This window comes from Acipenser ruthenus, chromosome 19 (genome assembly GCF_902713425.1).
Source record: "Acipenser ruthenus chromosome 19, fAciRut3.2 maternal haplotype, whole genome shotgun sequence".
Lineage (NCBI taxonomy): Eukaryota > Metazoa > Chordata > Actinopteri > Acipenseriformes > Acipenseridae > Acipenser > Acipenser ruthenus.
In genome coordinates, this window is record NC_081207.1 from 12,352,609 (window position 1) to 12,377,061 (window position 24,453).

The following is a 24,453-nucleotide window of genomic DNA, read 5'->3' on the forward strand; positions in this document are numbered from 1 at the left end:
ATGGTGTGAAATGTTGCCAATAATTTGAAATGGAAAAGTAACGTTTGCTTTTGGTGTTTGTTTTAATAAAACGATGCAGCTTTAGAACAAAAAATACAACATATTTGTTGAATAAAAGGAAATTAAATAAATATGTTTTGTAATCGGTATATTGCAAAGCAAACGGTTAAATCTTTTTTTTCCCCATATTTATTGTCCTTGTTGAGTACTGCCCAAAAGTAATATACACAGTCAGTCTGTCAGACTGAGTAAGATAATGTTGGTTAGAAAATAGTGTTTGGTAGATAAAAACGTCTGTGCCTACTGCCTACTAGTTTGCTAAAGTAACGTTTGCTTAAGCAATTGAGTATCGATCCTTTTTTAAAGCCATTGTTGCTCGCTGCTTCTGAATGGTAAACATAAGGAACGCTGAGAGTACAAACAAAGATGTGATTCGGGGGATTATGCAATTAAGAAAGACTTGTTTAAAACGTAGATTACGGTAAGTAAGTATATTTAAATGCAAGTATGTAAATGCGTTTTTTGTATTTTATGTATGTATATAAAAATAAAAAATAAACTATAAAAAATAAAGAAAAACCTGAACTGAACTGTGCTTAGTTTAAGCACACTAAGGATCAAATAATGTTATTTTTTGCCAATCTTAAACAGCCCATTACTCAAAAGCAATGCCGAGGATTGTTTTTGTGCGTCTCTTCTTGTAAAAATATGCATGACGTATATAAATTGACAATGTTTTTACCCAATCGCCAAAGGTTTTGCCATATTTGTAAATCTACGACATTGTTACGCAATTACGTCAGCCTTCAGAAACTATAAATATCAAATGTCCGGCAGTAAAGGGACTTGTGAACCTATCTGATTTTGTGAGGTTAGATTGTGTTAGAATTACAGGAATTTTGTACAGCAAGTCTGTTTGGAGAAAAATCTGCTTAAAAAGGGTGAGAAGAAATGTTTTTTCTTAAATGTGTACTGTTATAGTACTTGTGAGTAGTCCCGTTGCAATCTGATGTTTTTGTGTGAATTAGGATAGCTAGACAGGCCCAGACTCCTTAGATTACCAAGGGCGGCCGAAGGGGAGCTTTGTTGAACTAAGACGAGAACTCAGTCAGTGATCTTTTGAGGGATTTGTAACGGGAAATGGAGATCTAATTCCAGACGTGGGTGTTCAGCTGGGGCAACAGCTTACCGCGAGTCGTGGACTTTTGTGTTCACCGCCTGTATTTCAATCAGTAGTTTGTGTTTTTATTTTTTTTATTTTATATTTTTTTTGTATGTCTTGTAATTAGCATATCGAATCTTTCCACAAACTACAACAGTAGCTTAAACCCAGTTTGTCGGTTGACAGATCTAGTTGAGCATGTAGCTTAGCTAGGAGTATTTCGTGTTATTTCTCTCATCCGTACTGTGGTGATGGATTCCCATATCCTCACCCCACACTGCAAGTCACAGCTTGTTGGTGTATGTTACGAGTTTTTTTTTTTTTTTTTCCCCCCTCAGAAAGCAATGGATGTGGGCAGGTCACAGTCTGCCGCTTCTTCAGTTTCAACACGAGGCTCTACTTGTATTGTCATATGTTCAGGGTTTTTTCTTCATGCAGACAAAGTCGTTCTTATAGAGACGTTACGTAACATATTAGTACATCGTTTGTAGGGGAGGGGCTGAAGTGTGTGGCGGTGACATGGCAAATTTGCCCCCCCTTTTTATCCAAGTGCTTTGATACAAGTACGAGTTATATATTTCCAAAGAAACCATTCTTTTATAAACATAACTTTCATTTGTTTTAAGAAAATACGTCTGGCTTTCCGTTTCTCGCCTGCTATTAAATTGCAGGGTACATGTTATAATCTCCATTTCATCACTATAGGTAAGTGAAAATGGCCCGTACAAAACAGACAGCGCGTAAATCCACTGGTGGCAAGGCCCCGAGGAAACAGCTGGCAACCAAGGCAGCCAGGAAGAGTGCGCCATCTACCGGTGGAGTGAAGAAGCCCCATCGTTACAGGTAAGTTAGTTTGTCATGTGGAAGTTGTGAATTTAACAGTATTGCCTTCATGTCATCTTTGTCATAATTTAGGTTAAATACTATAGCAATCCCTGATTTTTCAGGACGGTTTTCATTGGATTAAAACTTTTAAAATAAATTGCTTAATGTAGTATTTCAGAGCTCTAGCTAGCTTTTTTTTTTGTACAACTGTTCCTAACATCTTATATTATTTGGTACAACTGTTTCTAACATTTTATATTAACTTAAATATTTATATTTTAAAAAAATGGATAGGTTAAGATGGCCTGATGGCGTAGTTATTCCAAAAGTGTCTAATATCGCTGCTTTTAAGAGCTTTTGAAGTTGAAATTTTACATACTGCGGTTGTAATATTCCCAGGCCTGGTACTGTGGCTCTGAGAGAGATCCGGCGGTACCAGAAGTCGACTGAGCTGCTGATCCGCAAGCTTCCATTCCAGAGACTGGTGAGGGAGATTGCCCAGGACTTCAAGACTGACCTGAGGTTCCAGGGTGCTGCCATTGGGGCCCTTCAGGTACACAGCTCTGCTCCTCTGGTGCTTGGGGCAGGGTGGGGGCAATGATCACAATTCTACTTCAATTTTTTTTTTTAAAAAAGCAGTCCTAATCTTGCTTTTCTTCTTGTAGGAGGCTAGTGAGGCATACCTGGTTGGACTGTTTGAAGATACCAACTTGTGTGCCATTCACGCCAAGCGAGTCACCATCATGCCCAAAGACATCCAGCTGGCACGCAGGATACGAGGGGAAAGGGCTTAGTGTTCTAGATATTCTAGTAAAATGTACTATAACTACGTTTCATTTTATTTCTTAGTGGGCATTTGTTTTGTGAAGAGATGTGTAATTTTATAACTTAATGGTAAATTCATTCCACAAGTAACTTGGGATAGAAGTGAATGCAGCGTTTATGTGGGACCTAGAGTTGGTAGTGCAGTGTGCTCTGTGGTGCTCTAGATGAATAACTGAGCCACTGAATCACTACTGCTGCCAGCACTGCAGGCTTTATAATTGTAACACTCCAAATCTGAGGTCCATACTTGCAATAATCTTGACTTGATGGCTCTTTTCATAATACAAAACCAGGTCTAATTGCTCCCCAATCATGAGTATAATTAGTCAGGTGTCCAAGAAAAAACAGTAATGTTCACTTCTTGGGTAGCAGGCACCACGATAGTAAAGTCTGCTTTTTATATACTTTTGTACAGTTTGATGTAAGACATGGCAGCTACAATATACACTATTTATGATGCATTATCTTGTTTTAGTGTTTTTTTGTATTAAATTACTTTAAGAAAGATGCCTGTGGTGTTTTATTTTTATAGGAAGATCTTCAAGCTGGCTATAAAGGAATGTGCCAATTCTGTAGGCAAATGTTCCAAAGGCTTCTATCATACTTTGTATTTATCACAACCATTTTAGAATAGGAGGTGTAAAAATATAACTTACCAGAGGCAGGGTTGGCTGTAGAACAGTGAAGGGGTTCATTGTTGGAACATTAATGGGTTGCAATTCCCAGTTTTAATGACCACCAAAAATATTAACTGTAACTGAAGTATTATTATTATTTTTCCTGTTTTATACAAGTTGATATCCACACCCTATCAGAAGTTACAGCTTTCTGGCTGCTGTAAGCTTGAGTTGTGTAAAAATTGGCTTGTATCTTGTGGCACTATAACAAACTCTTCATATTAGTGAAATAATACAAATGATACATTCAGGTTAACCTTAACGTTTAATCAATTCTATCTGACAAACATATTTCCCATCAATACGCTATCCATGCTAATAGACTAACGTGAGATCAACATGCATTCGGATTTGTTTCACATTGTTTACATAAATTAGCTACAACCTTTAGCAGTTTTTGAATAATAAAAAAAAAAAGTCCAGAGAGGGGAATAAATATTCATTTGCTGCTTAAGACCACACAATCTATGTTTTCCCTGATCTTTGTATTGTTGTTCTGTTTTCCGCTTGGATCAACTTTTTCTAATTCTCACATTGTTATTTATTGTTTCATTACCTTTTTCCCCATTGTTGCCTACGTGACATCAGCAAGCCTAATGCCCCATTCATGGATCACTCGCACACACTCCCAAAATGGTTTATGTAGTGACTCTCAAACCATTCCAACACTAGAATTTGCCGCTGCATTCCCAAGAACTTTCAAACAAGAACAGATAAAGCTGTGGTCTTGATGAGGCTTTTTAACACCAAAACCCTATCCAACCATACCCGCGATCTGCAGGATAGAAATAGTATGGGAATTCCATGTGCACCAGTTCAGAAACTACATTTTATGTATTCTATTTTATTTAAATAAGAATTTCCCAAAATATACATTCAGTATTGTAAACATAAAGGTTGCCACAAAGTAAAGCCATTTGTGTTCCAATTAGGAGGACATTTAACAACTCCAGCAGCTACTTCAAAACACTGGGAATCCTTGTTTGTAACATAACTAACTGAAACAGTATTTGTCAAATAACTGAACATGTATGCTGCTGCCAGTGGCATTCGAAATCAAGTATTCTGTGGTTATAGAATCTGTTGAAATTCAGAACTGAACATCAGCCATATACTAAGTCTTAGTTAGATCTGTTAAGAGCTTTTGGAAATTTGGGGTTTGCTCTTCTGAATGTCAAAAGGAATATTTAAACTTACAACAGCAAAATATGACAAATATACTCGTAGGAGGCAGTTGTCAGGTGTTTTGAACGGTGGTTGTTTCAATTTTTATGCAAAATGGCTACTGACATTGTAGTTCCCTTCAAGTCGAAAATAACCATCAAGGTATGGGACATTGCCGTCAGGCAGTAGGGATTGGCTGAGCTTTATGTCAAAGCTGCCGATAGGCCTCCGCGCAAGCTGCCGTGTAAGCCCGCCCCCCTGGGAGCTTACTGTACTTAACGCGCGGAGAGTCACTTCCTCTTTTGCCTAAAGCCTCAGTAGCGGTAGGACTTAGAGCTGTTAACTGATTGTACTCAATAAGCTTAGGCTTGAGAAGCTGGTTTATCCCCTTCTCCGAGTTTATTTCAGTTATACTCTTCGGAGTAATTATTATTATTATTGTGTTTTGGGGTTTTTGTAATATATTGTGTGTGTATACAGACGTGCTCAAATTTGTTGGTACCCCTCCACAAAAAACGGAGAATGCACAATTTTCTCTGAAATAACTTGAAACTGACAAAAGTAATTGCCATCCACCATTGTTTATTCCATATTTAATAGAAATCAGACTTTGCTTTTGATTTTTTATTCAACATAATATTGTAAATAATAAAACAAATGAAAATGGCATGGACAAAAATGATGGGACAGCTAACCTAATATTTTGTTGCACAACCTTTAGAGGCAATCACTGCAATCAAACGTTTTCTGTAGCTCTCAATGAGACTTCTGCACCTGTTAACAGGTAGTTTGGCCCACTCTTCCTGAGCAAACTGCTCCAGCTGTCTCAGGTTTGATGGGTGCCTTCTCCAGACTGCAAGTTTCAGCTCTTTCCATAGATGTTCGATAGGATTCAGATCAGGACTCATAGAAGGCCACTTCAGAATAGTCCAATGTTTTGTTCTTATCCATTCTTGGGTGCTTTTAGCTGTGTGTTTTGGGTCATTATCCTATTGGAGGACCCATGACCTGCGACTGAGACAGAGCTTTCTGACACTGGGCAGGTCGTTTCGCTCCAGAATGCCTTGACAGTCTTGAGATTTCATTGTGCCCTGCACAGATTCAAGGCACCCTGTGCCAGGCGCAGCAAAGCAGCCCCAAAACATAACTGAGCCTCCTCCATGATTCACTGTAGGTATGGTGTTCTTTTCTTTGAAAGCTTCATTTTTTCGTCTGTGAACATAGAGCTGATGTGACTTGCCAAAAAGCTCCAGTTTTGACTCATCTGTCCAAAGGACATTCTCCCAGAAGGATTGTGGCTTGTCAGTATGCATTTTAGCAAATTCCAGTTTGGCTTTTTTTTATGTTTTTCTTTCAAAAGTGGAGTCCTCCTGGGTCTTCTTCCATGGAGCCCACTTTCGCTCAAAAAGCGACGGATGGTGCGATCAGAAACTGACATACCTTCACCTTGGAGTTCAGCTTGTATCTCTTTGGCAGTCATCCTTGGTTCATTTTCTACCATCCGCACTATCCTTCTGTTCAATCTGGGGTCGATTTTCCTCTTGCGGCCGTGCCCAGGGAGGTTGGCTACAGTTCCATGGACCTTAAACTTCTTAATAATATTTGCAACTGTTGTCACAGGAACATCAAGCTGCTTGGAGATGGTCTTGTAGCCTTTACCTTTACCATGTCTATTATTTTCTTTCTGATCTCCTCAGACAACTTTCTTCTTTGCTTTCTCTGGTCCATGTTCAGTGTGGTGCACACAATGATACCAAACAGCACAGTGACTACTTTTCTCCATTTAAATAGGCTGAATGACTGATTACAAGATTGGAGACATGTGTGATACTAATTAAAGAAACTAATTAGTTTGAAATATCACTATAATCAAATTATTTATTATCTTTTCTAAGGGGTATCAACAAATGTGTCCAGGCCATTTTAGAATATCTTTGTAGAATAAGCAATAATTCATCTCTTTTCACAGCTTCTTTGCTTTATTCTATGACATACCATAGGCATGCAAGTATACATGATAACATTGCTTTTAATTTCATCACTTTTCAAGAGGAATGAAGCATTATTTCAATGAGCTGTAAGGGTACCAACAAATTTGAGCACGTCTGTATATTGTTTATATATATATTGTATTATTTGTTTAGGACACGTGTTGCGTTGGCCTTAGGCCACGCGCATATCTGCATCCTCGGTCTCGCTTAGGCTAGACCGTGTGTGTGTGTGTAGTCTGCTCTGCAGTATTCCTTCCCCACCACGGCGCGTTCTACCCGCCACGTGGTAACTGTATACTACACCTCTCTTACTATATATATTTTATTCTGTATATTGCTGCAGCGTCCAAACACACACACAAAAAAAAAAATCCCTTTCACTATACAGAGGAAGATAACCACTAACGTGCAAAATCCCCAGCACCATCAGGTAAGTATTGCACAGCATCAGACACTGTACCAGCACTTAGCGTCTCCGCTTGGCGGGTCAGCTGACGCATAGGCGTCTGTGCTAGCGTTCCACACTCGGTACTTGTGCTTCAGCGCTCACGCTCCGGCGCTTTTGGTGTCAGCGCTTCTGCGCTTGGTGCAGCGCTTCGGCGCTTTGTGCAGCGTTGGTGCTTAGTGCTTCTGCACTTGGGGCTCGGTGCTCGACGCTTCGGCGCTCAGTGCTCGTTCCATCGACGCTCGGTGCTCGACGCTTCGGTGCTCGACGCTCGTTGCTCAACGCTTCGGCGCTCGACGCGTCGATGCTTGACGCATCGACGATCGACGCACGCAGTTCGGTGCTCGACGCTCGACGCACGCACTTCGGTGCTCGGCGCTCGACGCTCGACGCACGCACCTCGGAGCTTGACGCGGCAGCGCTCGACGCACGCACTTCAGGTGCTTGACGCTCGGTGCCCGACGCTTCAGCGTTTGACGCACACACTTCGGTGCTCGGCGCTCGACGCACGCACCTCGGCGCTTGACGCAGCGGTGCTCGACGCACACACTTCGGTGCTCGACGTTGGTGCTCGACGCTTCGGCGTTTGACGCACGCACTTCGGTGCTCGACGCTTCGGCGTTCAACGCGCACACATCAGTGCTCCTCGTTTCGCTCTACTGCTCGTCAGTGCTTGCGAGTGCTAGGCACGATGTCTGGGTTCCACCGATGCGTGACCTGCCAGGCCAAGTTGCCTGCCAGCGACCCACACGAAGACTGCGTAGCATGTTTGGGGCCGGACCATGCCGCATCTGCCCTGGCAGATAGGGCATACTGCCATCTATGCGCGGGGTTCCAGACACGCACCCTTCGCCAGAGAGCTAGGAAGGCGGTTGGGGGTCGTTCCCCATCCTCGGGGTCGTCCCATACCGTCTCGGCCCCACCGTCATCTGTTTTGATGCCGCCGGTGACGTCACAGCTCCCCCGGAACCCATCCTCCCAGCTTACAGCTGGTCAGAGGTCCCCAGCCAGGCGTGCTCAGGAACGTTCCCGCAGTCCCTCCTCTTGCGGGGCACGTCCCCGTCGGGAGTCTAGGTCGAGATCTCGATCGCCTCGCCGTAGAAGGCACTCTCGCTCCCCTTGAAGGGGCAGGCGATATCAGGACACATTTGGAGTGGCTGAGCTCACCTCCAAAATGTCACAGTTCATGGAGGTCAGCAATCTGTGCGGGCATTAAGGTGTTATATTGACCGCACAAGGACTGTGAGGCAAACAGAACAGCTGTTCATATGCCATGGTTCTAAGACTTTGGGTCAGCCGTTGTCTAAGCAACGCCTTTCTCATTGGATAGTGGATGCTATTCAGTTAGCATATGATTCTATGGGACTTCCGCCACCAGGGCAGTTGAAGACACATTCCACTAGGGGTATGGCAACATCCTGGGCCCTCTTTAGAGGGGTGCCGATGTCTGACATTTGCGCTGCAGCCAGTTGGGTTACACCGCATACTTTTACGAGGTTCTACCAGTTGAATGTACTGGAATCCTCTGCTCCGTCATTTGGAGCATCTGTGTTACACTCTATGATGCCTCAGGTTGCGGACGTGTAGAGTGGTTGACAATATGGTGTGACTATTCCACCTTAGGACAGGTGTCATTGCGAGCATAGACGCTGAGGCGCAGCTCCGCATATGCGTAGATGTACTGCCTACGCAGTTGCGTTATGACTTAAGTCTGTCCTACTGCCGAGAATCCTCCCTCTCGACGGCTTGAGTACACTGTTCCCATATTTGATGGTTATTTTCAAATTGAAAGGGAACGATAGGTTGCGGATGCAACCCCGGTTCCCTGAAAGAGAAAATAACCATCAAGCCGCAAGGTTGCTCTGGAAGCCTTCACGGCCTGAAGGGCAAAAGAGGAAGTGGCTCTCCGCGCGTTGCGTATAGTAAGCTCCCAGGGGGGCGGGCTTACACGGCAGCTTGCGCGGAGGCCTATCGGCAGCTTTGACATAAAGCTCAGCCAATCCCTACTGCCTGATGGCAATGTCCCATACCTTGATGGTTATTTTCTCTTTCAGGGAACCGGGGTTGCATCCGCAACCTAACGTTCTCAACCACCAGTATGGTTTATGACAATGGTCGTCTTCACAGCTGGAGAGGCAGTATGGATGGTTTCTCCAGAGCTGTCAAAGCCGGTGTACAGGTCTCGGCAGGCATATAGTCAGCTACCCCCTGTCTCTGTCCTAACCAGTTAAAAGGCAGTCGAGAGATGTGTGCAGGAGCCTTCTCCCCTTCCTCATACAAACGACTCAGTGTGTTTGAAGCCAGAAGCTAGGAAACAAACCAGCAGGACAGCTGCTGCAGTCAGTCTTTACTTTAACTCTTAGATAACTTACATTAAGTGGTTCACCGCATTATCTTCATATGTCCTTTTTTTCTTTTAATGAGACAGGCTCACACTCTTCTAAGTGAGTGGGTTGCACAATTCTAAAGTACTGTAGTAGAATCCCTAACACTTTCAGCACACAAAAGACCCTACTATAACTACTAAAGTAGTTTCAGGCAGGGACATTTCTGCAAATAATATATCAGGGTACACCCAAGCCTGGGTCTTGGTATCTGGTCTGCCGCGTTGAGTGGAGTTATTGTCCCTGCACCAGCTCTGCAATAGTTATTATATGCGACTGTGGAAGGGTGGGGGTATTCACTGACACAGGAGACAGAAGGTTTTATTTGTAACCACCGCACAGGTGCCCAGATTTATTTATTTTCCTTATTTATTATTTTAATTAGTTTAGCCCGCAGAGGGCGCTGTTGTCCGTGGTCTGGATACTGCCGACAGTAAACCAGGACCACGGGGTTACCAACACAGGTATCCCAGTCCGTGCACCTTCAAGTGCTCAAAAATAATAATGAAAACAGAAGGCGAAAGAAAAAGGGAAAATAAAACACAGTAATAAAACTACAAACAAAAGTGCTGCTTATGCAGTGCCCCCACTGCCGCTAAGCCGGTCAGCACGGGTCTCCGTCCTACACTCGGCTATGCCTATACGCCGGGGTTGGCCAGGGTTCCCCGTACTTCTACACATGTCCCCTCGGGTACGTGTCTATTTATATTGCTCTGTGCAAACTAGTTTTGGGTTTTTATGAACGGCTGCCCCTCAGCTGGGCTTGCCTGCTCCTTGTTTCACGCTGACCTTTTCTGCCAGCAACACTGTATTTCCCCCAACACGGCCACCCGAGCGCATAACCAAGCCAGTTCTTATGGGCCGAGCAGTCTCCCAAGGCCCGCCTCTCAGCCACTCGGAGAGAGGGAAAGCACACACACCCTCTTCCCCACCTCTCCGTGTCATCGCCATGACCAACAGGCGGATCCCACGAGACTGCTGCCCTCTACCTGCAGTAATACGAATGTGCCAGACAGTCAGTCCAGATCTCCCCTGTTACACATCCTCCCCCTCAGAATGGCACCACCGGTCCATTCGAAAATCCTACAACCCAATGCCTTCCGGAAAGAAAAAGTCTGCGTTTTGATGCAGTTTCCCTGCTCGGTGGACTACCCTGAAGGCATAGGGCTGCAGGGCCAAGTACCACCGCGTGATTCTGGCGTTGTTATCCTTCATCCGGTGAAGCCATGCTAAGGGGGCATGATCCGTAATCAGGGTGAAGTGTCGCCCCAGGAGGTAGTACCAGAGTGACTCGACTGCCCATTTTACTGCGAGACACTCCTTCTTGATGGTACTATAGTTTTTCTCGCGGGGAAGGAGCTTCCTGCTGATATACAGGATCGGGTGCTCACTTCCCCGCACCTCCTGAGACAACACTGCCCCGAGACCTGTCTCTGACGCATCCGTCTGCAGGGTGAACCTCCTACTAAAATCAGGACTGCATAGCACTGGCTTGCTACACAGCCTTCGCTTCAAAGCGAGAAAGGCTCTCTGGCACGGCTCCGTCCACTGAACCATATTTGGGGCAGCCTTCCTGGTGAGGTCTGTCAAAGGAGCAGCGAGCGTGGCAAAGCTCGGTATGAACTTCCTATAATAGCCCGCTAGTCCCAAGAAAGAGCGCACCTGGGTTTTGGTTGTAGGGACCGGCCAGTCAGCCAAGGCTTTCACCTTAGCAATCAGCGGTCTGATCTGGCCGCTCCCTACTCGATACCCCAAATACTCCGACTCACTCTTCCCAATGGCACATTTCTTTGGGTTAGCAGTGAGCCCAGCCTCCCGCAAGGATTATAGTACCGCCGCTACCTTACACAGATGACTCGGCCAGTCCTCACTGTGGATAACCACGTCATCTATGTAAGCAGCGGCGTACTGCTGATGGGGCCGCAAAATGCGATCCATCATCCGCTGGAACGTGGCTGGTGCTCCGTGCAACCCAAAAGACATGGTCCTAAATTGGTATAACCCAAAGGGAGTCGAAAACGCCGTCCTCTCTCTGGATTCTGGGGTCAGGGGTATCTGCCAGTACCCCTTCGTTAAATCCAGTGTCGTCATAAAATGAGCCGTGCCTAGACGCTCCAGCAACTCATCTACCCGGGGCATGGGATAAACGTCAAACTTCGATTTCTCATTAACTCGCCTGAAGTCAATGCAAAACCGAGTTGACCCGTCCGGCTTATCCACTAAAACAATCGGACTGTTCCAGTCACTTTAGGACTCCTCTATTACCCCCAGTCTGAGCATCTCGTCAATCTCCGCTTTTACTACCTGCCTTTTGCGCTCAGGTATGCGGTACGGCCTCTGGCGAACTAGCGCCCCCGGCTCAGTCTCAATGTGATGGTGGGCTACTCGAGTCTGCCCCGGGACAAGAGAAAACACGTCAGGAAATTCCGCCACCAGCGCCCGAGTCTGACATTTCTGTGTTGGTGTCAGATTCTCTGCAATCTGTACCGACCCTGTTTTCGCCAACACAGAAAGATCAGGTCCCAGGTCGATGACGTCATCTGCTTGCGCCGCTAACAAAGCCTCCTGCTGTAACCAAGGCTTCAGCAGGTTTACATGGTAAATGTGCTTTTCTCTCCGTCGCTCCGGCTGGCAGATCTCATAGTCCATCGCCCCAACCCGGCGTGTAACCTCAAACGGTCCTTGCCACTTCGCCAGAAGTTTGGACTCAGAGCTGGGTAACAACAGAAGCACCTTATCCCCCGGCTGAAATGTGCGCAACCGGGCCCCCCTGTTATATTGGGTCTCCTGTCTGTGCTGAGCCTGCTGCAAATTGTCATGTGCCCACTTTCCTACAGACTCAAGACGTTTGCGCAGATCCAACACATACCGGACAGTATTGGTCGAATTGTCCTGCTGCTCCTCCCACATCTCTCTGACCAGATCGAGCACACCCCGGGGTCTCCAACCATACAGCAACTCGAATGGCGAAAAACCCGTGGAAGCCTGGGGTACCTCTCTGATAGCAAAGAGAAGGGGAGGAATCAGCTGGTCCCAGTAGCGCACGTCACTGTTTACAAATCTGCGCAACATGTTTTTGAGGGTCTTATTAAAACGCTCCACAAGACCATCGGTCTGAGGGTGAAAAACCAAGGTCCTAATGGTCTTAATCCCCAAAAGTTTACATGTTCCACGGATTAGCCGGGACATAAAGTTGGTGCCTTGGTCGGTCAGTATTTCCTTGAGGATTCCCACCCGGGAGAAAACCTTCACGAGCTCGTTGGCAACAGATTTAGCAGACGCAGATCGGAGGGGAATGGCCTCTGGATAACGCGTAGCATAATCCAAAATGACCAATAGGTGTGTGTATCCTGCCGCACTCCTTTCTAACGGTCCCACTATATCTACTCCAATACGCTCAAACGGAGCTTCCACTAGGGGCAATGGCACCAGTGGGGCGCGTGGGACGGCTCTAGGGCTAGCTTTCTGACATTCCCCACATCGTTCACAAAAACGCCTCACATCACCATCCAACCCCAGCCAATAGAACCGTGTCACGAGCCTCGCTTTAGTCTTGTCCCTTCCCAAATGACCAGATAGGGGAATAGCGTGAGCAAGCTGCAACAAATCCTCCTTAAAGGGCTGAGGAATGAGCAACTGGTGACGCACTTCCCCCGTCTGAGGTAATTTTTCAACACGATACAAAAGGTCTCGATCAATTTCAAAGTGAGGGTACGTGGCGGCGCGTCTGGGCTCGACCACACGACCATTAACCACCGCTGCTTGATCAAAGAGCCTGCCCAGCACGTCGTCACGCCCTTGCTCGAGTCGGAAGTCACAGGAACGTGCTAAAAAATCAGCTCCCATGGCTTCCAACTCGGGATCAAGTCGGTCCTGAGCGGAGGCAGCAGAGCCAGACCCCTGCGCTGACTCCGCGGCCTCCCCCCCAGTCTCTTCACCAATCGCCCCCACCTGATACTTCTCGGACTCCCTCCATTGCCAGCCCTCATTCTTAGCAGCCCGGCGTTCCCGTTTAGTTTTGCGGGGTCTAAATCTGTGGCAATAGCAATCCGGGTCACGAAAGGGAAAGATCTCGCCAATTACTTCCTCTTTCTTAGCCAATAAGGAGGACAGGGCCGTCACAGCAGCCAACCAATTAAACTGCTCGCAGTCCCGTCCCAGAACTACCGGTACCGGCAATCGAGGACACAAACCCAATTGCACTCGCGTCACCTGCTGGCCAATTTTCAGATTCACATACATTTTGGGATAAGTGCGCACATCCCCATGAATACATTTTATATGCACCTGCCCCGTTATTTGCTTATGCCCTGGTGAGATTAAGCTCTCTTGTATCAGGGACTGACTACACCCTGAATCTAAGACAGCCTGGGTTTGTGTATCATTCACTGACACAGGAATCACAAAACCCGTCTGCTGGAGTGACTGATGGAATGGAACAGTCTTACCTGGTCGAATGACGTCACATCCCATAGCGGGGCAATCCCGTTCGATGTGGCTCACCTCCCAGCTTGTTCCACACATCAGTGAACTGGTTTTTCGCCATAAAGCTTCAGCAGGAGGTTGAAACACAGGACCCATCAAAGGGGATCGACGGTAGGGTGGCCGCGCGAGACCCCGGTCCAACACTGCAGCAGCCCGTGGGTGACCCCACTCTGCCCCAGTTCTCGGGCCGGGAGCTCCCACCGCCACACTCCATCCAAAGACCTTGCTACCCCTTCCCCCCAGTCCCTTCGCCCTCCCTGGGGCCAGACGAGGGGGTGATGCCGGTGTAGCGCAGTTTCCAGGCAGCTTAGCGGGTGTTGGTTCCGCTGTCTGGTATTGCTCTGTCAGTTGGATCGCCAACTCTAGGGTGGCGGGTGCCTGCCGTTGCACCCACACCCGCGGTCCCGGAGGCAAGCACTGCAGGAACCGCTCGACCACCACTACCTCCACCAGCCTCGTGCGTAATCCTGCAAACAATGCGCGATGACCCTGGGGTGTTCCTGCGCCGAGAAGTTCTCCTCCCTGAACCTGCGGTGGTAGCCCTCCGGAGTCGCACCCACGCGGTTGAGGATGGCAGCTTTCAGCGTGGGGTACTCCATCATTGCCGCCGGATCCAGGGTCCTCGCCGCCGCCTGCGCCTCCCCAGTCAGCTGGGGCAGGAGGTAGCTAGCCCACTGCTCGCGGGCCCACCCGGCAGAGATCGCCATCGCCTCAAATACCTCCAGGTATGCTTCTGGTCGATCCTCTGCCGTCATCTTCGTGGGCTGTTGTAGCCATAGGTCTGGCCCCGCAGTTCTTGCACTCCCCTGCACCACCGCAGTAAGGGTTTCCCGCAGGAGATCCATTAAGATGGTGAACTGCTGGGGCTCCATTCTGCTCCCTGGTTTTGCACTGCTTTGTGTGGGCAGTGCCAGTGAATCCCACTCTGACACCACGTGTGGAAGGGTGGGGGTATTCACTGACACAGGAGACAGAAGGTTTTATTTGTAACCACCGCACAGGTGCCCAGATTTATTTATTTTCCTTATTTATTATTTTAATTAGTTTAGCCCGCAGAGGGCGCTGTTGTAAACCAGGACCACAGGGTTACCAACACAGGTATCCCAGTCCGTGCACCTTCAAGTGCTCAAAAATAATAATGAAAACAGAAGGCGAAAGAAAAAGGGATAATAAAACACAGTAATAAAACTACAAACAAAAGTGCTGCTTATTGTCACAAAGACGGCCGGAGTGGGTGGCGTCAGACCAGAAGCAGGAAATAAACAGACAGAGAGGTGTGGTTTGGTGCAGCTGAGCGAATGGTTTCGCTCAGCATTTAATAAACAGAACAGAAAATAAAAGGTTGGAACACAAAACAGGACACGGCACTTGCGCCAAAATAAATAGACAAACAAAACGGACTAGACAGTGCACAGACAGATGAACAAAACACGGTGAGCAGATTTAACTATTCTTACTTTCCACAAATACCTCCGTCTCCAATCCCGTTCTCCACTCACCGAACACCCAACCCTGAGTGAAAGAAATGTGCATCTATATATACTGTTGTGCTGGGATTCAATTACTAATTAATTATTCACTTGAATCCCAGCACGTGAATTCATTACGTGCAACCCCGTGCTCACATATTACATTTAACCAGCACGTGAAGTGATTTGTGCCCTCCTCGTGCCTAAATATAAATCTACCTTTTTAAATCACACGTGAAACACAGACCTGTTTATATCCCGTGTACCAATCTATACACCAACATTTACACACGCAACACGCAACACATAACACACAAATGCACACGGGCGGGGCGCATTGCCACACTTATGCAGTGCCCCCACTGCCGCTAAGCCGGTCAGCACGGGTCTCCGTCCTACACTCGGCTATGCCTATACGCCGGGGTTGGCCGGGGTTCCCCGTACTTCTACACACGTCCCCTTGGGTACATGTCTATTTATATTGCTCTGTGCAAACTAGTTTTGGGTTTTTATGAACGGCTGCCCCTCAGCCGGGCTCGCCTGCTCCTTGTTTCACGCTGACCTTTTCTGCCAGCAACACTGTATTTCTCCCAACATGGCCACCCGAGCGCATAACCAAGCCAGTTCTTATGGGCCGAGCAGTCTCCCAAGGCCCGCCCCTCAGCCACTCAGAGAGAGGGAAAGCACACACACCCTCTTCCCCACCTCTCCGTGTCATTGCCATGACCGACAGGCGGATCCCACGAGACTGCTGCCCTCTACCTGCAGTAATACGAATGTGCCAGACAGTCAGTCCAGATCTCCCCTGTTACAGCGACCAAGAAGAATTTTTGTAGATTGTATCCCTTTTGTGTAATAAAAAGATTTCCTGTGCTCAGTAGATCAGTCCTGGTTGGATATTTTCGGTGTGTTATTCTCCAGAGCATCTGGAAAGTGTAATAGCACACTGTGTGTTTAATAAAACAAAGTAATTTTATACTGATTAACCACAAAAACTTGAGTGTTTGATAACGCCTGGTATTATAAAATGATAAAATAACTATTGTGGTCTAGTGTCCTCTGAAATTCCACCATTTTGGACAGGCACAGATTATGCCATTTTTTTAGAGTTAGTTATTTATTAAACTGTCATGTTATGGTCCATTTGTTTTTGGTTAAATTTGTAATGTGCTCCTTGTGCATTTTTTGTTCTGTAATAACATGCTGGCGTGTGTGAGGGAATAAATGAAATGCTGTAAATGATGTGTCTGTGCCGAGGGCCCCTAACTCACCAATCCTGCTGATGATCTGGTCACTCTCACAGGTAGAGCTGGCCTGCAGAACAATGCATGTGAAGCAGGAGGTCTCAGGGGTCTCGGGACAGTCCCTGAAACACAGTGACATAAACTACAAATCATGCATTCCAACTACCATTGCAGGACATTCCCTGAAACACAGTGACCACACAGATTCAACCAAATATAAGCACTGTTCAACCACAGAAGCACCGTTCAACTCAATAGAAGCACTGTTCACCCACAGAGAAGCACTGTTCAACCAAATAGAAGCACCGTTGTTAGTAAGAGAACTAATCAACCCAGATAAACATTAAATGATCAATTATTGAATTGTTCCTACATGACCGAAGATTTTGAAAGGTTTTTAAAGAAATGCATCAGGTGGTTTATTGGTTTATGCACAAACACCATTTTTGAAAAAGTCAATTGTATTGACAGGGATGATGCTTGTCAACTTTGGAGTTAATCAAATAAACAATTTTTCAACTAAAGCAGTTTTAAATTTAAGAAGAAAATGTAGGTCTGGCGGCCATCTTGTTTTACAAAAGAGCACAATTTTTCCCTTGGTGCCCTTGCTGGAAATAGCTGTATCATGAGAAATGAGATGACCCTTGCCTATATCCAGCCTATACACATGTAAAAATGACACTTAGTCCTAAATAATCTCCTTAGAAATGTCCTTCCCAATTAGTTTCAAGTTTCCATTATATCCCCTATATTGTCATTATATTATGACATATTAAAATGTTGGTAACTAGATCAGGGCTGGACCACATTTCCTCTTTAGTGATACCAAAGTATTTTCAAATCCACCCTGTTCTATTTGTTTTTTAGTACCAGTCCATCAGATACCAAGTCTGATTCTTTGCTCTGCAGAGGATAATGATTAAGGGGCCCTGGTGTGTAATGAAGTTCCACCCACCCCAGCCAAGTGAATTAAACCAAGACCAGAAACACCACGTCAAAACACTTGCCGGCAGCAGCCAGCTTTCATCCAGGAAACGGGAATTCTAAATAAAAAAAAACAAGAACACTATTTACTTTGTTTCATTCTTTAATTTCCGGATGCTCCACTTTTCTGATGGTTATTTCAATCAATGCAAATTCAGCTCATTAACGTCTTTTTACAACACTACATACACATCAATCAATACCCCCTCCCCTCCTCGTCACTCACTGTACTGTACCTGCCACAGGTGTCCTGCTGTGGGAGATGCTCAAGCCAGTGCCAGGCATCCCTCTTAATCAGCCCCAGGACTGTCTCTGCGGAGGATGCATTCACCAGTTAACTATTTCAGTGTCAGTGGCTGCAAAACTCAAAACATGAATTCAATCATCACCACAAAAACAATTTATTTTATGGACTTACCATATGCAGCATGTATTGGGTCATATTTATTCATTTAGAACTATTTGGGATAGGTCACTCAGTATACGAAAGGTGTGATTTTGAAAGACAACACAATATGATTTGGCAAACTGCTCCCCCTTCCTTTTCTGGAACGGGCTCCTCTTGTTCGGTCAAACAGCCTAAAGACTCAAAGAGCAGACCTAAAAACCTGAAAAAAGCTGAAATAATAATTGTCTCCTGTGACAGACAGCGAATTAATCTGAGTCAACAATCTCCCTCCTGACCTGTGAGGGCGCTGTGTAACAGGAACAGTGTGCCCCGGACTGGATGGTTTGACAGTTAATTCCAGGGTCAGTTGGAAGTCAGCTATCCAGGAAGAGCCACAATACTAGAAGTCATCGCCCTAATGCGGTAGGCGATGTGTCAGTCATGGATTGGAGGAGACATGATTGCACTCGCTACCGAAGGGGGCGGGACTAAAGGTATATCAAGGGATGTGGCCAAGCGATCTGTTCCTCTGTTATGGTTACGATATGACCGGGAGGAGAAAAGCAAAGAAGTGAGTGTTTAGTGCTGTCTTGTCTGTCTGATTAGTTTAGTGCTGTCTTGTCTGTCTGGTTTTACTGACTTTACACATTGTTGTGTATAGTCAGTATTATTATTTAAAGCAATTAATAAAGCTCAGTTTTCACCACTGAACTGTTGTTGGACTGTTGTTTCTAATCACTGCGTCACTGCTGGCCTGTGCCCTACAAACCACTTTATCACATCTCCATTTCAATTATGCCCACATAAAGTTGTTCAACAAGCAGTGGCCCAAAATGTCATCCGTTATCTAGAATTACGGAACAACTGGGTGTTGGCATATACCTCACTGTGACAGGCTAGCTGTAGGGAAGACCAGAAAGAAACACACAGACAGACAGTAGTGGCAAGTGAAACTGAAGCACTCAGTAATTTATTGTAAAATAAAAGGTTTAAACAGAAAATAGGACACGGCACTTGAGGCCAAAATAAATAGACAAACAAAACGGATTAACACTAAACAAACAGAGGACGAACAGACAAACAAACACGGTGAGTCTAAACACTTATTATTATTATTTTAGTTTCTTTTTCCTCCTCTCCATACCCGTTCTCCACTCACCGAACACACAACCCTGAGTGAGTGAAACGTGCATCTATGTATACTGTTGTGCCGGGATTCAATTACTAATTAATTATTCACTTGAATCCCAGCACATGAACTAATCTGTGAAAACCCCGAGCTCACATATTATTAACTACTTTAAAAGCACGTGAAGTGAAGTGCAATCCCCGTGCCTAAATACAATTATACATTTTAAATAACTTGTGCTACACACACCAATTTATATCCCGTGCAGCAACTACAATACACCAACACTTACACACTACATACAACATAAAACACAAAAATACACACAGGGGTGGGGCACATGGCCACACTCACTCTGACACATTGTTCAATATATATGAAGATAGTTTGTGCCCAGTGCAGTTACATCTTATTTAATCTCTGAATTAAAAGTTAGCCAGCACTATTCTTTGACACTATGATTTGTGTGTTACAGTCACCGTTTACAAGAAACGCTACCTTTCTGTCCCGTGTTGTCCGTATCACAGTGTTATATTTTTAAACATACTGCAGACTTTTTTGAAATATTGAATAACACATTGTGGATCATAAATTAACTGGGCAATACATTTCTCAACATTTACTCAGCAGGGTTCGCTAAGCAAAAGACAATGATCTAAAGATTGCAGTGTAACCTGATGAATGCTGATTTTCTGTTCCCACAATACGCCACTCATTTCAATCCGAGCACCAGCATTGTTGCAGGAAGGAGCACGAACTGGATACACTGTGATGTTTAGAACAAAAAATTATTTCTCTGGGCGAATGTTCCTGAGTTGAAAATAAAGTAATTCCCTGGTTGATATATCGATGATGTGCAAGTAAAATAAAATATCAAAACAATCAGGAATTATATGTTGAAAAAATAAAAGCTACAATATGGACAACACAGGACACAGCAAAGGTAATGCAATGTGTTTCTTGTAAACACTACAGGGTGTTCTGTAACACTTTAAGTGTATTTTGACCCAAATAAAGAAATGTGCAAAGCAGGCATTTGCATTCAGAGCATCAATTGTTTGGAATTATGGTCTACCAGAAAGTATAAGAAATAAGCAAAACAAAAATACATTTCTAAGCAGGTGTTTGTAATATTTAGGTCTAAATGTTGGTATTTAATTGGCTGATTTTACATTGTGAATGTAAATGCATTTGTGATGTTCAGTATGAGAGATGTAACTGGATTGTGCGTGGCTGCACACATAGTAACTACAAAAAATGCAGTTTAGTTTTTGTTTTTGATATTAAAAGCTAATTTATCAAATATTGTATATATTAGTTATGATGCTCTTCTGTCCATTTCTTCTGCATTTAACAAAACCTTGAACCCACAAGATGCTAACTGTACTGGAACAATTTTTTTACTAGGTGCTGACATGCAGGAGAGAAGCAGGGACTCACTACTACAGCAGTGTCAGCTTAATGCACACAGATACTCAATGTCTGCGTTTAGCAGTGTTACGTAAACACTGGTAAGCAAATGGTAAAGGTTTAGTCATGCATATAAATTCAATAACTTAAAAGAGCTTGAAAAGGGATACGTGTCACAGAAAGTCCGGTCTCTGCTTTTTCTACACAGCACAGAACAATAAAGAGGCAGATAAGGCTCTTCTGTTACTCACGCTGGAGCCCTTTTCTCAGAATGATCTCCGGGAGCTGGCAGCAGGAGGAGAGGTGGGGGTTCTTGTCTGTCACCATCCCTCCCTCTGCCTGCATGTTCAGAATACACACTGCAAACATCAACACGCTTTTATTATTTCAGAACTTACAGGATACACCATGAGTTTACATACAGTACTGTGGTTATTCCACAAAGGATGATAGATAGCCGATTAACACATGAACTCCCTAAGGGGTCGAGCGTGTTGTTAACAGCTATCCTCGTGAGTGAAATAACCACAGCACTCCGTGAACATTCACGGAGTATTCTGTCTATATAACAATGTATGGAAAAGAAAGTCTATTTAAACCTATATTAAGTGGCTGAATTCAGAGAATTCCTTAGATCATGCTCTGCATCTGCTAGTGCGATTCACCCAGTCATTCTATTGTTGGATTTGAAATTAATGTAAGGTAGATTTAAAAAATATTTAATGCTTGATCGCTTAAAGCTTGTTTAATAACCTATTATGTGTGTGTGTTTAATTTAATTTAAAGTGCCAGCTATTTTACCCCTGATTCTCTCCAGTTTAGAATGTCCAATTATGTTCCCACCCTCCGATCCCATGACCAAGCCAGTTGCCTCTTTTACACCCAGGAACTCAAGAGCGGATGTCAGCGAGTTACCATCTTCTTGAGGACAACGGCCAACCCTGCAGGTGTCGGCTTGAGCTTTCCAGGCACCTGGCCAGTAGGGTCCGCTGTAGCACAATGAGGAGAAACAGTCACTTGCAGGTTTTTTCTCTAATCTGCGGGAGTGCAGATCTGTATGTCTCACCCAGCACACCACACAGCCATGCATTTACCAGGCGAGACTCTCGAGGACCCCTTAGTATGGGTGTTTTCTATCTAAACAGTTTTTTTTTCTGCCTAGATTATTTGCAATGCTTACAAACTATTGAAGAAAAAATAGTCCTTCAGTCGTCCCCCCCAAAAAAAGCCATAGCTTAAAATTAGGTCACATGTTCAAGTTGTGTGAATGCGGGACCTTTTTTGTGTCATTTTCAAAAGCCGCAAAAGTGCACATTTTTCATTTAAATGCTGGATAGACTCCATGTATGCTGTGGTTTATTTTTGCTTATTAATAAACCTATTTTTATGCAACTTCCATAAATCGGAAAGAAAATGCCTTGGTCCTGCTAAATGCACCACCTGCAAGCCACCCAGGCATTGTCTTTCTTCTGGATGTCTTTGTAGTATGGAGGATAATTCATGCTAAAATTAAAAAATAAATAAATAAATAAATAAATGTTATACATTTAGATTTTTACTTATTTATTTATTTTCGTTATTTATTTATTTTTGTATTTATTTATTTTTTAAATTTTGGCACAAATTATTCTCCATATTGTAGTAGGTCAATTTGCAATCATATACAGTATTCCTTCGAATTTAAGATGTGCTTTTTTAACCATTTTTTGCTACTCAAAAATAGCCTGCGTCTTAAATTCGAGTACAGTATAGTGATGTGTATATTAAAATCACCAACGAAAGACATTGTGGTGTGTGTACGACAGAGACGCCATCTTAAGTATTATACAGCATGTGACAGGGTGACTGGGCGGTGATGTCAGGCAGAAGCAGGAAGGGAAAATACTGACACCAGGCAAGTTCTGCAGTTCAAGGTGGTGTTGTTTTTATTCAGCAAAACAAAAAGAAATAAAATATTTTTAACAAAAAGAACACGTGCTCACAGAGCAAACTAAAAGGGTAAACACAAAATATAAATAAACTGTACAGGTCAGGCTGGGCAGTCGCTGTCACTGTTCCTGTAATAGTATACTTAAATCTTTACGATATTGTTTTCTCACGTTCTCTCTGCTCTCGTTCCTCCTCTGAACTCCCACCCCGAGCTGGAGAGCTGCAGGCTTTTATAACAGGTGACCATCTCCCGATTAGCAACAAATTAAATCACCTAATTAATTTGGGAGATGGCCACCTTCTGCACGAGTTTTTTAAAATACCATGTGGATGGGGCTTCCCATCCACGTTACTAAACAATAACAAAATAAACAAACGGTTACGCCGTCAAAATACATAATAAGCCCCGCGGCACTCGCAGTCATATAAATTACAATAAAACAAATAAACAATACAAAATAACACAGGGGCGGAGGGGGACCCCATTCTAAAATAAAATAAACAAAACAATGTACAGGGCTGCTCGCCCTGTTACACAGCACAATAAGCAAGCTCCGTGGTTAATCTACAACAACACTGTTTCGTGTCAGTTTTGTACGATACAACAGCGTAATTGAGGTTGTATATTTCTAAATGCATATTTATTTGATGTTTTATTTTTTTCTCAAATTGAGGGTGGTAAGTTTGGGCTGCGTCTTAAATTCGAGGGTGTCTTAAATTCGAAAGAATGTGGTAATAACGGATACTGCTGCACCTCATAAAATAACTTTTCTGTTTTGAGGCGTGACTTGTTTTGAGGCGTGACGTGTCTTGAGGCTTGTGTTTGACGTGTGTCAAGGATGTAAACTTTGCTTCTGATTGGTCAGTTTCATTCCAGTCATGAGAGGAAAAAAAATATAGAAACCGGTTCTGTTTTAGCGAAGTGAAATGTTCTCAAAAGCAGGGATCACTCTGCCTGATGCAATGTCACATCTCTCTGGGGGAAGTCGCGTCGCAAAAAAAAAACGAACAAAGACAAGACAAAACTCACGGTTCACGAAACAGCACAGACTCCTTGTAGGTTTTCAATACTAACCATTTACCAAGGACCAGATCACATCTGCTATGACCCCTATTTATATCCTCGCTCATGACCCCTAGGTTAACGAGCACATCCTCTCCTCCAATCCTCAGATGCCACACCGTTTACCATCTGGGACATTGATTTTGGATACCGTAGCTGCGCCCCTTTCCTAAATGACCAACTTCCACCTACCCTAAGGAATAAATTGTCGTGCCATTTAGTTAAGGGTACTCTGTTCCCGTTACACAGTGCCCTCACAGGTCGAGAGGGAGATCTAACAACATTCGATCTCTGTCACAGAGGAATAAAGCATAACTACCCCACTGTACGTTTTGTCAATATATCATTAATCTTTATTATGTATACATAGGCCTGAGACAAAGTGGTTAAGTGGGTACAGGTGCAGGAGTGATGCAGTGCGTGATGAAACAAACAAGGAGAGTTATAATCCAGTTAGAAAGGTATTTTTTATTATATCCAGGTCTGGTGACCAAATAATAACACCCCGGCAATACACATAATAAACAGAAATATCTGCCCCACAATAATACTAACACGGTCACCAGTCCTGGGTACATGCAGTAGTGCTCATGGTGGGCGATACAGTTTATTAGTGACAATCGTGCAGTGCTGTCCAGGGTTAGTGCTGGCCCTTGTTTAGCCGTCTAGTAATATACAAAACAAGACAATTACAGACAAACAAAACAAAACACTCACAAATGTTTTTAATGCTCACGGGGTCTCTCACAGTCCTTACAGTTGAAATGTTTAAACCAAACGAAGGAACAGATTGCGATTCTCCGTCCCCTTTTATGTGGTCACACATGACCCCTTGGTAAACGAGTGCAACCGCCTCTCTAATCTGCAGCTGCCACGTAG

At 44.4% G+C, this 24,453-nt stretch overlaps 1 protein-coding gene across 1 annotated transcript; it reads left to right on the plus strand.

The window, feature by feature from the left end:
• The first annotated feature begins 790 nt into the window (after positions 1–790).
• On the plus strand, positions 791–3,319 carry LOC117424800 (histone H3.3A-like). Its single transcript, XM_034041509.2, has 4 exons — positions 791–941; positions 1,868–2,005; positions 2,387–2,540; positions 2,653–3,319. Exons 2-4 carry the CDS (start codon positions 1,878–1,880, stop codon positions 2,779–2,781), a joined length of 411 nt encoding a protein of 136 aa, XP_033897400.1. The 5' UTR covers positions 791–941; positions 1,868–1,877; the 3' UTR covers positions 2,782–3,319.
• Positions 3,320–24,453: the final 21,134 nt, after the last annotated feature.

What these genes read in the sequence shown, in the direction of transcription:
- LOC117424800 (XM_034041509.2), top strand. Translation starts at nt 1,878, where the DNA reads ATGGCCCGTACAAAACAGACAGCGCGTAAATCCACTGGTGGCAAGGCC. An exon ending in AAGAAGCCCCATCGTTACAG is followed by an intron (nt 2,006 to 2,386) that starts GTAAGTTAGTTT and finishes TAATATTCCCAG; the next exon opens with GCCTGGTACTGTGGCTCTGA. An exon ending in CTGCCATTGGGGCCCTTCAG is followed by an intron (nt 2,541 to 2,652) that starts GTACACAGCTCT and finishes TTCTTCTTGTAG; the next exon opens with GAGGCTAGTGAGGCATACCT.